At 37.7% G+C, this 13,973-nt stretch overlaps 1 protein-coding gene and 1 long non-coding RNA gene across 3 annotated transcripts in view; one reads left to right on the plus strand and one right to left on the minus strand.

Moving 5' to 3' along the window:
• Nucleotides 1-471: 471 nt before the first annotated feature.
• On the minus strand, nt 472-7,199 carry SEC61G (SEC61 translocon subunit gamma). Its single transcript, XM_061197545.1, has 4 exons — nt 7,118-7,199; nt 5,453-5,551; nt 4,042-4,144; nt 472-571 (listed from the first exon to the last, which is right to left on the minus strand). Exons 2-4 carry the CDS (start codon nt 5,544-5,546, stop codon nt 562-564), a joined length of 207 nt encoding a protein of 68 aa, XP_061053528.1. The 5' UTR covers nt 5,547-5,551; nt 7,118-7,199; the 3' UTR covers nt 472-561.
• A 133-nt stretch (nt 7,200-7,332) lies between these two features.
• LOC133096085 (uncharacterized) overlaps nt 7,333-13,973 on the plus strand; it is a 66,392-nt gene continuing 59,751 nt past the window's right edge. For both annotated transcript variants that reach the window (XR_009701739.1, XR_009701738.1), the window contains exons 1-2: nt 7,333-7,525; nt 12,199-12,331. This is a non-coding gene — a long non-coding RNA (uncharacterized LOC133096085). The remainder of the gene's footprint in view (nt 7,526-12,198; nt 12,332-13,973) is intronic.

Here is a 13,973-nt window from a genome sequence, read left to right on the forward strand (position 1 = left end):
CTAATTATAGTTTACCTGAAGAGGAGCTCTCACTTTAAAGTTTTTAACTATGATTTTCAGGAAGCTATTTCAAGTAGCACATAAACTTGTATATAGGAGCTCTGACTACCTACTTACACTTTCAGTGCTTAGGGACAAAACTCCTACCCCACCTTCAAGCTCTCTCTCACTATCTCTACCATCCTTTACTTGCTGTTTCTTCCTCCATGATGGGAAAACACTGATCTGATAGAGGAGTACTCAGAAAGTGCAATATTCCACTGTGCCCTTTAATTTCTCCTGTAAACCAAAATATAAAGGATTGAAGGAAGGAAAGAAGGGAAGAAGGGAAAAGAACCCATTACTTTCTACCACTAAAATCTGACCAATATCTGTGATGGAAAAAAGAGAAATTTGTCTATTTTGAAATTATTTTAATTTACAAATAGAAAACATCTTGGAAGAAAAAAAATGAAAGAAAAACACAAAACATATAGGCAAATTTTTTTTACTCCATGAGCGTCTCAAATCCTCACTTGTTCACCAAGCCCCAAGATGAAAAACACTTTTCTAAAAAGGTATTCAGCCACCACTGTAAAAGAAAAAAAGATGGTCAATTGTGAGTGTACATAAGATTTTAATAATAACAAAAATTTGAAATGCTATATGCTGTAATTTTACGGAACCAAAACCAGTTATTTGAGAACCACGCCTACGTTACTCCAAAACAGCACCAAAGGGAAGAAACTGAATTTTAAAATCTTGGAACTGAAAAGGTCCTTACAGAGGACGTGGCTGCTGGAACAGGCTTAATCTGTTAAACCTCAGAATCCTCATTTGGAAAACACGCTTAACAGTCTAGCATAACATCTTTCTCAACAAGACGAAAAATATGAATTACGTAACAGGGCGGTTAGTTGAGAACTTTTTCAATTTCATGTACAATCAGCCATCTGAAAATCAAGAGTGCAGAGTAGTGCACTGGTTCTCAACCACTATATCTTCCCATAATCACTCAAAAACCTGGATTAATAATGAAAATAAAAATCACCTTCTCTACAGAAGACCTTCCAAGTTGCAAAAGCATAAACATTAAAATTGTATACTGAGATACACATTTTAAAACTGTGATGTTAAAGGGAGAAAATAATTCCAGTACTAGATGAAAGTTATACTCCTAAAAGAAACACTCCTGCATCTATACTTTAACGTGAAGTGGTTTAAATGCTTATATCATTAAACTGTATTGCTGCAACTAAAATACCCAAAACTATAAAACTCCTTTAAATTATAACCCTGTGGATATTCTGACTGTTGTAATTGTATAGAAGAGGAAAAAATTTCATCATTAAGAAAAAAAATGTGATAATTCAGCCTAGTGAAAGAGAAGCTTGTGTTTATACTTCACTTGCTACCGTCTCAAAATGATTTAAACAGTGATTTATGCTCTTTCAAGCAGGAAAAAAAGATTTCTTTTAGTTTTACAGCTGTCATGGCGTATCATGAAAAGAGTTAAGTTTTCTGATAGCTTTTCTCACAAAATGTTTTATTTAGCCTTCATTTTAATGTAAAAACTATCTAGAGATATTTTTAACTCTTTAAACACTGAAAACAATTGCGTTACTAGAAGAAAAGTTCTCTAAGCAACTAGCTTCCAAAAGGTCATAGTTCAACAATCTCTGACTAGCAAGGTTGGCAAAAGATATATTGTGCCTGCTGCAGAAATGAGAATTAAGAGAAAGCAAATTTTTAACACGTGTTTCAAAGACCCATTGGGAACAACTGGACTAATGAATCTCAATCCCAAAAGGGTGCGCTAAGAGTTCACTGTCCTAAAAGGTACTTTAGGCCACAACTCAGATAATGAAACAAAAGATGTTTGAACACAAAACTAGGATAAATATCAATGTTGAACAGATTAAAAATGCAAAAGTCTTCCATAAGGGAATCTAGCAAAAAGGAATTTAACAAGGGTAATGTTCCATTCTTAGGCTAAAAACAAACCACACCAACTATGTAAACCCAGGATAAAGGAAATTTATTGTAGCCGTTATCTGTGAGAAACTGAAGATTTTAGCCTTTAGCAAGACAACATCCACAGTAGGCACTGGACTCTAAGCACTGGATTTTAAGAGGGCTTTAATGAAATGCAAACGGAGCCTGAGACGAGGCGCCTGGCTCAGGATGAGTAGAGGTCTCCAACCGAGCCGGAACGAGAGACGGCCTGTACGATGGCTACGCACACAGGCTCCCGAGCCTGGGCTTCACATGCTGCTTTACCACTTACAGGCACGCGACGTACGTACTTACTCTCCATGCCTCAGTTTCTTCATCTATAAAATGGAAATAATAATACTGCTACCTCACACAATTGTCATGAGGGTTAAAAGAGTCAGCTCACATTAAGCTGCGTGTCCTCGGCACACAGCAAGTGCTCAATAAATGTTAGCAATTATTATTACCATCATAACCCTTAGAAAAAGGTTAAGAACCTGACGTTGTTCACTTAATTCAACACTTGACTCAAGTGTCTTCAATGTGTACAAGAATGCACTGGACTAGGTTCTGTAGTGCATATACACAAACTACAGAATATATATATATATATATATATATACAGTGACGTATTAATATTACCTTATCAATTAGTTGACATTCCTAACAATTTAAAGCAATAACTCGGTCAGTTACACCTGTCTGACAATGGACCGGGGAGCAGGAAGCAGAAGCACTGAGCTTACGTCCCAGGCTCCACCCTCCCTCCTCTGTTTACTGGTTAGGTAGGGGCTGTAGCCCAGAGACACTGAGTTCAGGTTTCCCAATTCTACTTCAGGGTTCGCTCCGTGATTCCACTATTCCAGAAACGGCATTCCTCACTAGGAATATAATAGAGATTTCTGAACTGATGGAGGAGGTTTGAGAGACTTGGTCCTTTCCAGGTCTAACTTTCTGTGATCCTAAAATACCCCTTTGTGGCATGTCTGCATAATAGCTATGAAAACCTACTTAAGAAAGCCACCTGACAATACTCATCCAGTCTCATCATTTAAAAGACAACTTCCACCATCATCCATAATAAAATATCTAGTACTTAGAGAGACTTATAGTTTACAAAGCATCCCCACCCCATAAAATAAGCCTAAAAGGCTTCTCTCATGATTATCTCACTGGCAGGTAAGGCTCAGAGATTAAGCGAATACAAAATCACAGAGCAAATAAGTACTGCAACTCATACTAACTCTTTACACCGAACAAAATGGCCTAAAACTGACTGCTCTAATTGCACACTGCCGTAAGGTGTTCCCAACAACTTGTAATGAATCTTGCAATGAATCTAAAAAGCAAAAGCATTTAGAATAGAATAAAGTAATCCCAGTGTTCCTCTGTCTCTTCTCCTCCTCTCTAATATACCTAAAGGTATATTAGTATCAATGGCTCATTACAGTAACCACAACTTCCGTTTAGGTTCTCACCCAAATTGTTTTTTTAGGGTTTTACATGACCTAAGTCATTAATCTTTCCATAGCCCTAGTTAAGAACTATTATCCTTATTGAATAAACTGGGCACAGAGGAGCTAAGCAAGTTGTCCAAGGTCATGACAACTATTAAGTAACAAGAAAGAGAATCTAAACCTAAGCAACCTGGTCCAGAGTTTGAACTCTATCACTATAGTGATTTTCAGATGGGGAGCATTTTCTCTGCACCTTAAAAATCTTGTTGACAAGTTAATATATTGCACAAAGAGGACCTGGATTTGAATATTGGTCCTGTCACTGAATACTTGTTTTGTCTCATACTGAGTGCCTTTAACTCACTTCCTTGATCCTTTAAAATTTTACTTATTAAAAAATTAGTGCCTATCTCACAGAGTAGCTATAAAAATTATATAAGATTTAAAGTCACTTTGAATCATCTGGTACTCAGTAAACAGCAGTAGACTGTACCAACATTAAAAAGTCAAGAAACATATCTGTGTATTAACGAAATAGCAGGCTGTTAACTCAAATGGTTTGCATTTTCATTCTATCCTAGATATTGTCTATTTCATAAAGTTTACTTACACAATGATGTTATTAATAGGAATATGGATCAATTTCACAAAAAAGCCAATGAATCCCATTATAGCAAATCCTATTGCAGTTGCCATGGCAATCTTCTGGAATTCTGGATTTAAAAATACAAAATTTACATTATTTTTTGCATTGTCACTGCAAGTATAGGTGGAAAAAAATTAGCACCGACATAAACTTACTGGTGTACATTTCTCATGATAATAAGTATATAATTTTAAATAAAACAAAACACGACAGTATTAATAGTAAATAAGGTATTTGACAGATTTTTTAACTTTCATATTTTATTGATATTTAATGATATATAAAAATAAAGTGCATGTTCAGGCTAGTGATTCCATCAACCAGCAGTGACATACTTATCTTCCTAGCAAATGACCAGAATACCAAAAAGAAATGAAACATAGACAGAATACACAGTATCGGTCTTAAAAATTTTGCAACATTGCTAAAAGTATTAATTATAAAAGCACAGAACATCACTTTTTATAAATAACAGTTCAACTGTCTTTGATATTATAATGAAGCCAAAAATAAGGCTTGAAAAACAGAACTGGGTTGAGCACAATTTTATGTAAAGATTCCAGACCCTGGTGATATTTCCATTTAAGGTTATCTCCTCAGGGAAGCTCTCCCTGACCTCCTGACTTGGTTAGTCCTCCTATTACATGCTGTCAAACATTCCTCTATTTACCTTCCATAATACTTACCATAGCAGTAACTAAACATTGTAATTGTCATTATTTGTTTGACTATCTTCCCTCAAAGAATCTAAGGCCCATAAAAGCAAGGACTGCTCCTTATTGTATATTTTTATATATTATGCTATATATGTAATATAATACATCATATTATAGTCTCTATTATATTCCCAGCTCCTAACTCAGGCAGCAGTGAATAAATGAATAGAAGCAGACACACTGTGGTACACCTTTTAACACGTGAATTGTGATAAACAAGAAATTAAACTTCCTAGGTTGGCACCAACTATGCTGTTGATTTCAAGTTAAGGCCTTTTTTGCTTGGGGGAGGCTTGGGGAGGGAGTGGCATCGCAGGAAGAGCTCCAAAAGATTTTCCAGAGTAGAAATGTGAAAGATACTAAAAACTCTAAAGTCATTAAATACGACTAAGGCAAAAGCAACACAGAAGGTAAGGCTGTAACAAATAATCTTATACGATTTGAAAATACATATAAGAGAAAAATTTATAAGGTGTGCAAAAAGTATACAAAGTTTAGGAAAAAATGACAATGTTAAAAAGCAATAAAGCGAAATAAATCAATAAAAATGTTGATGAAAGACCTGCAACAATTATTAAACAGGAAGACATTAATCAAATAAAGGGCTTAGAGAATGCAAAGATTTACTTTTTTTCTCTCATTCCAAAGCTATTTACTACCTTTTCGGTCCGGTTTGGTGCATCTTTTAACCAGCCGAATCGAGTCCTTCACAAACTGCCGACTTGGCTCAACGAACTGCATTACCTGATCCATGATGCCTGTGTGAAACACAAAAAGGGAAAAAAGATACTCACTGATGTTATCTATTATAGAGCAAGGACTTGTTGAGTTATATCAAAGTGTAAATGAGACCAGCCTGATATGGGTGGGTCGGTATCATCTCACCAAAAAAACAAAAAACAAAAAAACACACAGACTCCAAGAGTAAATTGACATTATTTTTTGCAATCTCCAGCCAATCACCAAAACAAAGGCAATAAGAAAACCCGCAGGTTTTGCCCATGTTCACACCACTGACAAAGGACGCAAGCTCTTAGTATAAAAGGGCTCTCACTGCGAAAAGGCTAATGAGCACTTGACAACAGATCCGCCCCTCAACCACCCTGCAGTCCTCCCGCTGTTCCTGCTGGGGAATCAACAGGGTTGGGACCCAACAAATATTTGCTGTATTTTATTTTAAACTCCCCAGACCCCAGTGTCTCGTGCAGTGAATGGCAACTGTGATGCTTCAAGGGCCTAGAGTAGAGGTAAACGTGGACTCCCATCTGACTGTTCCAAACCATTGCCACACAACGTTTTAAGAAAAGAGTTTCTCTGCATGGGGCAGATCATCTGTACAATTTTCAAAACCACAAAAACTGGCTAAACCAAGACCCAGACTCTCCGAGGCTGTCCGCTGAAGTCTGACTCTTTAGGTCTGGACACACCTTTTAAGGAAAAGGGCTATATGTATGTCACCGATGGGCTCTCTTGTGGAACCCATCACACAGTAGAAATGTCATCCAACCTTGGCTCTGACAGTCACTGGTACAACAGCCAATGAAGCCGATTTGCTGCTTGGACTTTACTGGATTTCAGGTGCTTACAACCGTGGCCAGGCATCCAGATACTCGGTAAGCTTTTGTTGAGTTAATGCCACCCGCAAGAGGTGGTGGTTCAAATCCCTTTCTATGAAATGCAGCCTCTCTAAGCCCCGGGTTTCTCGCCCAACAACACTGAAAGGACGTCCGCAATTCTATAAACATCCCGGGCCAGGTGTGCTGGGCCCCTGCAACACACAGGAAGTAATGCCTGTTTCCTTAGTCTTGCACTTAACTCTGTTCTGCAAATCCACTGAGCCTAAACTTTACAGATGTCGTGATAAATGCGAAGGGTCCTTTCAGGAAAAAAAACACAAAAAAACCCGCGCAACACCCAAAACACTGTACTGAATGTCAGGGGAGGGAATCCAATAACCCACTATGGCCTCCTGATCCAGACTCTAGACCAACCTTTTCACCCTCACAGCACAGGGAGGAGCTCCCCGAGACACGCTCCACACACACGGCCCCAAAGCCAACCCCGAAAGGACCCTCCGTGACCACAGCACCGAGACGGGGGGAGCGTTCCCAGAAAGGCGGCCGAGGCCGCGCGGCCGCAAAGCCGGCCCCGAAGGACCGAGGCCCTGGAAGCCCTTCTCCCTCGGGCACGCGGGCCGCGGCCCCGGGTCCGCTTCCCCCGACGCCGTGCGGGCAGGCGGCGGACGGCCGGAGGGCACGCCTACGTCCGCCGCCTCCGCGAGTGACCAAACCGTAGCCCGGAGCCCCCGCCGGACGCAGCCTTACCTGCCCGCCGTCCGCTCGCCAAGGCTAAGACACGTAGCACAACGGCCGACACACAGGCGCCGACCGGAACCGGAAACCGAGCCCGCCTACTACCCGCCCACCCCTCCGTTCATTGGTCCTTCGGGAAGACGTCGGCGCGCAGGCGCAGTCCGACGTGCGTCTCGGCCCCGCTTCCGGAACGGGCTCGCGGAGTGCGCGTATACGGCGTAGGCCACGGCTTGGGCAGCTCCGTGGAGAGCGCGAGGCATGGGGTGTGGCGTTGGCCCTTCCGCGGCGTGGGCGGGGCGTGCTCCCCGCCGCGCTCCTCAGCCGCGCTCCCTAGCTGGGTCAACTCTGCTGGACGGGTCCGGAAGACAGGCTCTGACAGGCTTCGCCTTGGGCGGTGACCTCTTGACTGCCCGTGCCTTTGTACGTATTTAATTGTAGTCGTCAACAATGAACCTTATAAGCAACATAGTGTTTTGTGACCGACCTCCCTCGAAACGGTCTCCCACCCGCAAAACTTGGCCTTCCTCTGTGTCCATCTTTGGAATTCCCCAGGAATTGAGGCCATGATCTGGGTTTGCCGTGGGGACATGGTACAGTGTATACGTGTTATCCGACTGTGGGTTTTGCTGAGACTATTATGAACCCCGACATTTGGTGCTAAATGGCGAGCTTCTCAAGCTGCGATGTTATGTTTTGGGAATGAATCAGTCCTCGATTTTTTATCGAGCACCTACGGTGTATAACGCTTTACTAGGTGCTATGAATGAACTAGATATGTCATACCCTCTTACTATGTCTAGTAAGGGAATTTACAGGGTAGGGAAGGGAACAGACAAGAAAGCAAAATAATTATACGTTAATAAAAATACTATATGGCAAATAAAAAGTGTGTTGTGAAGAGAGAAAAAAGTAAAGCACGGTGGGATAAAGATAGCATTCCTTTGGATGATTACTGTAGGACTCTAAGGCCATGTCACCTGAGCTAAAGGCCTAGGGGTGAAGAATTATTTAAACACCCCAATCTGTCCAGAATTTTAAAATTCTTAAAACTAAGGCCAAGTACCCATGTGAACTTTACAATATGTACGGACCACCTGCAGTACAGTGTATGAAAACTGTTAAAAACGTAAATTCCTGACCTTTAACCCACTGAATCAGAATATTTGGACATTTAGGGATTAGAAATCTACATTTTTTAAAAACTTACCAGGAGCTTTTAGGTACTGAAGATCACAGCCCTGAGGGTTCTAACCTCTCTCTGAACTCTGCTCTATCAGCTGCTCCTGAGTTACATTTATTCCTCTGGTACCTTTGTCATGCTCCATTGTTAGGCAGAGAGAAGAAGTATGTTTTACAGACCTCTGGGCTTTGGAAAAGTTTTTACTCTGCTTCATTCCCAACACATCCTGTAGTCAAATATTCTGTGCAATTACTATTAACAGGCTCCAGTATTTTGCCTTGACATGAGATAAAAACCCATAATCATATCATCACATATTTGGAAAACCTAGGTTCTTACCGAGAAAACAAGTGATGCCCATCACCCTGACAATATATATATTACAGCAGACCGCTGAGCTTTGTGGACACCACATTGAACCATCATGCCTTGATATTTAGGTGAGACTATATTTGTATATCCACACTTGAGTAATTATAGAGTTTCTCCTTGAATTCTGAACTTACGGACATAGATATGGAAATGCCAAATGTCATACAAGCACAGTACAGCCTTTTACCATGGAAGGGGTGCATGGAACTATACTATTGCAACATTCTTATATTTCTCATGAAGTGGTGTAGTATTAAGACTATGTTAAGAATGCAACCACTAAAGAAAAAATTAAAAACTGCAAAGCTATATAGCTAAAAAAAAATCACGTATTAGAATGGCATTCAGAGAAATACACAACCCAAAACCCGAAAGGAGGAAGGGAGAAAAAAAAAAAAAAACACAAAAAACCAAACAAATAAAACAGAAAAACTAAATATAACCACATCTGTAATTTCATTACATCCAAATGTAATTTTTATGTTTAAAAACTCCCGTTAAAAAGCAGATGTCAAAGTGATTGAAAAGAAAACAAAGATTTAGCTATATGCTGATTGTATAAATACACTTTAAATATAAAGACATATAGGTTGCAAGTAAATAGATGGAAATGCAGACAATAAGAAGACGTCAGAATTTGGTACCGGGGTTTGTTGATATCAGATAATATTAGATAGTGTAGACTTTAACATAGGAATTACTGGAGATAAAAAGGGAGCATTTTCATAACAATAAAAGGTATATCAATCATAATACCTTCATCAGGAAGGTATATCAATCATAAATTTGTGTGCACCTAGTAACTGAGGTTCAAAATACAGGAAACAAAAATTAGCAAAAAGACACCTGTACAAACAAGTAGGGGATTTTAACAGTCTTTGTTCCGCAACTTACAGCATTAGACAAAAAAGAAAATCAACAAAGAAATAGAAGATCTGAACAACATTGTCAACTACCCTGACCTGATTAGTCTACAAGTGGAACACTACCCCCCAAAACTGCAAATACACATCGTTTTCAAGTGCACATGGTAACTTTACCAAGGTAGAACATATACTGGGTCATAAAACAAGTCTTATATAAGAAAAGGTTCAAATCATACATTGTTTTTTCTGACCATTGTGGAATTAAATTAGAAATCTATAACAACCAGATACCTGGAAAAATCTGGAAATGAAATAACATGCTTCTAAATAAATAATCCAAAAGGTTAAAGAAGAAATCAAGAGGGAAATTGGAAAATTATTTGAACCGAATGATAATGAGAATGTAGTATATCAAACTGCAATATATCACTACACACCCTGAGAATGCTTAAAAAGGTTGACAACATCAAATCTGGGTATAAATATTAGATCAATCAGAACTGTTAATCATTGTCAACAGGAGTGTAAAATGGTACCCAGCAGTTTTATAAAACTAGGTGTACACCACTCTATAATCCCTCAATTTCAATTTTAGGTATTTACTGAAGAGATATGAAAATATATTCACCAAAAGACTTGTACAAAAATATAGCCAAAAAACTAAAAGTTAGTCGGGTCCATCAACAAAGAATGGATGAACAAAAAGATGTATTTCCACAATGAAATACTATTCCACAATTAAGGGAAAAATATATATATATATATTTATGTAACACAATTGATTAATATCAAAAACATTGTGGTGAGTGAAAGAAGTCTATGCAAAAGACCGCATACTGTAAATAATATTTGTAAGAAGTTCTAGACAAGGCAAAATTAATGTATGTTGAAAACAGCGTTTGGGCATAGGGATTAAGAAGGATGAGGGAACTCGGGTGAAAATAATGTAACTTGACAAGGATTAGGGTTACACAGGAGTCTTAGTTCAGACTGCTGTAATAAAATACCATCAACTGGATGGCTTAAACAGTAAACACTTATTTCTTGCAGTTCTGGAAGATAGAACTTCCAGATCAGGGTGCCAGCGTGGTTGGGTTCTTAGTAGAGAGTGTGGTCCCGGTTTACAGACGGCTGTCTTCATGGCATCTGCACATGGATGCTAATCCCACCACGGGGGCTCCACCCTCATCACCTGATTACTTCCCAAAGTCTCCACCTCCAAGCACCATCACATTAGCACTTCAGCAAATGAATGTGGGGCGTACAGACATTCAGTCATGGCAGCAGGTGTGTGCATTTCTCACACCTCATCAAATGGTACTCTTAAGGTCTGTATTCTACTTCATGTAAAGTTTACCTCAAAAAATAAAACACCGTACACAAACACTGAACTCTCGCTCTAGTTAAATGATATAACCGCTGACAGGAGTGGAGTGTACAGGTACAAGTATACAGTCATTGAAAGATTCTTAGGTGTAGTTGTATGGGTATTCACTGAACAATTCAACTTTTACGTATGTTTGAATTTTTTCATAATGTGGAAAAGATCTATATGCATATCACTAAATCAAGTTTTTAAAATTTTGTTTTGACATAAATAATGTTGACTATAAATTGAAAGTATACATAGTAGAAATTTTAAATTGCCCCTCAATTTAAAAATATCAGTGAAATATTGATAGTGTTATTTGAGATAAGCTGAATTAATGCTCCATTTAGATTCCTGAATCTCTGCTTGAAGTAAGAAAGTTTAAAAACCCTTGAATAGATACAGGATTTTTTAAAAACACACCAAGCTTAAATAATACACCCTCCAAGTAGTTTAAGTAATATTTTACCCAGAGTTCTAGTCTTTTGTTCCTTAAAGTAGAAAAATATAATATTTAATTGAAAATGGGATATATGATTTTTTTTACATTTATTTTACTAACAAGCAATATCTCTGTGCTTCTCTGAAAGAGAGGTAAAAATTGTACCTCTATATCTTCTTTTTATAGGTTTTCAAAATGGGTACAGGTGTACCTCGGAGATATTGTGGGTTCAATTCCAGACCAGTGCTATAAAGCAAATATCACAATAAAGCAAGTCACATGAATTTTTTGGTTTCCCAGTGCATATAAAAGTTATGTTCATACAATATAGTCTGTTGTGTGCAGTAACATTATGCCTAAAAAATGTACATTACTTAAAAAATATTTTATTGCTAAAAAGCGCTAACCATCATCTGAGCTTTCAGTGAGTGGTCATCTCTGTGCTGGTGGAGGGTCTTGCCTGGATGTTGGTGGCTGCTGACTGATCAGGGTGGTGGATGCTGAAGGCTGGGGTGGCCGTGGCCATTTCTCCATAAATACAGCAATTACGTTTGGCACATCAATTGACTCTTCCTTTCACTTGAACACTTAGAGGCTGTTAATTAGCCCAATTTCAATATTGTTGTGTCTCAGGAATAGAGAGGCCTGAGGAGAGGGAGAGAGATGGGGAAACAGCTGGTCAGTGGAGCAGTCAGGACACACACAACATTTACAAAATTCTCTGTCTTACATGAGTGTGGTTTGTGGTGCCCCAAAACAATTACAATAGTAACATCAAAGATCACTGGTCACAGATCCTCATAACAAATATAAAAATAATGAAAAAGTTTGAAATATCATGAGAATTACCAAACTGTGTTACAGAGACAGGAAGTGAGCAAATGCTGTTGGAAAAATGGTGCCAGTAGACTCGCCCAACGCATGGTCGCCACAGATCTTCAATTTGTAGAAGTGCGGTATCTGCGAAGCACAGTAAAGTGAAGTGCAATAAAATGAGGTATGCCTGCTTTAAAACATGTAATTCTCTAATAATTATATTCTCGTTGCAGTAATTGAGCTAGTTCTATATTGGGTTACAAAATAGTAAATATCATACCACAAAATAGTAAATATGTACCACATTGGGTTACATTATAGTAAATTTCACATCTATGTATTTATATATGTCTAAGGGAAAGCCTTTAAAGATATAGATTTGATATAGATTTGATGATGTTTGCTACTTTAGGTTTGATAATGTTTAAATTTTTTTCCATTGACAATTTTTACTAGTTTAAATTTTTAAAAATTGTTTAAGTCCTGTTTTTTTAAGGTAATAAGATATTTGATAAAACAAGAGATAGTAAAACTCCACAGATGACTTAGTTTTCTAAAAAAATTGCAAGAGAAAAAGAATCTATGAGTCAAATATATCTAAAAAGCATATTAACTTATGACAGCTTATATTTATCTTGATTCAATAAACAAGCTGCTATTTTATACATACACTAATTATAATATTAAAAATTATTGTTAACAATTTAGGAGTGAAACTGTTATTGTCCTAAGCTTTAAGGTATGTGAAATAAGACTTGCTAATTGGGGAGTGGAGAGGATAGTCCACCAATTTAGTCGTTTATTCATAAAGTAGACTCTACATAATAATTAAGTCTGGTTGTACAGTTTTTGGTTGATGTAGCATTTTAATCCCTCATGTAGAGGCAGACGGGAAAGGTTAAGACAGTGATTGCTACCTAACCCCCTAAGTTATGTTACTGCCTCAGAGGGTAGAACCTGTGTAAACATGATGTCAAAAATTCCATCCATATTTGGACATATAGCTGTTATCTTAATTTTTTTGGTTGTTGAGTACATCTTTTTTAAGCATTTGTGATTATATTTTTGAAATAACATTTTTAGCAAAAATAATACATGCTATTATTTTAAAAATTCAGATAATACAGACAAGTACAAAGAAAATGTTAAAAATCAACCACTATCCTTTATCCAGTAAAATGCTTCGTTAACAGATGAACCCCACTCCAGTTCTCTCTCTGCAAACATACAGGTAGAAAGATATCTAGGTAAATAACTAGAAAAAGTATACAGATATATAATAAAAATATCATATTAAAATTATATTTAAAATATTAAGTTTCCTTTATCTGAGTTTAACAGAAGAAAAATGAACTGAAATGAAAATGAAATAATTTCCAAATTTCTGAATGTAAGATGATAAACATTTCTTTACCACATGCTATATTGCTCCTTAATTATAACTCTTAGATTAAGAGAAAACATTAGGTTGGAGTTATTATAAGATATATATTCTTGAAATGTTTTAATTTTAGTAAAATTGGTGCCGTGCTATGATGAGAAATTTAACACACTTCCTCCCTCCTTATTCCTCTCCCCTCCAATTTCTGTTAGTGTATTGGAATAGTCCCTACATAAGGAATTAATCTCTTGGTGAAGCCCACTTTAACTCTTTTAAAACAATAAAGTAAAAATTATAAGAAAAGTAAAAATTGTAAGACCCTCACACTCCTATTAACCATCATACTAGATGTCCTTACTCATGACATAGAAAAGGGGAGGGGGGGAAGGCATATAGATGGAGAATAAAAAAAACTTGTCTTTTTTCACAGATGACATGATAG

The sequence above is a fragment of the Eubalaena glacialis genome, chromosome 8 (assembly GCF_028564815.1).
Source record: "Eubalaena glacialis isolate mEubGla1 chromosome 8, mEubGla1.1.hap2.+ XY, whole genome shotgun sequence".
Classification (NCBI taxonomy): Eukaryota; Metazoa; Chordata; class Mammalia; order Artiodactyla; family Balaenidae; genus Eubalaena; species Eubalaena glacialis.

Bases quoted from the DNA above. Each gene is read 5' to 3' on its own strand.
- SEC61G (XM_061197545.1), bottom strand. From the start codon at position 5,546: ATGGATCAGGTAATGCAGTTCGTTGAGCCAAGTCGGCAGTTTGTGAAG. The intron at 4,145-5,452 runs GTAGTAAATAGC...TTTTAAATCCAG, and splicing joins CACCAAACCGGACCGAAAAG to AATTCCAGAAGATTGCCATG.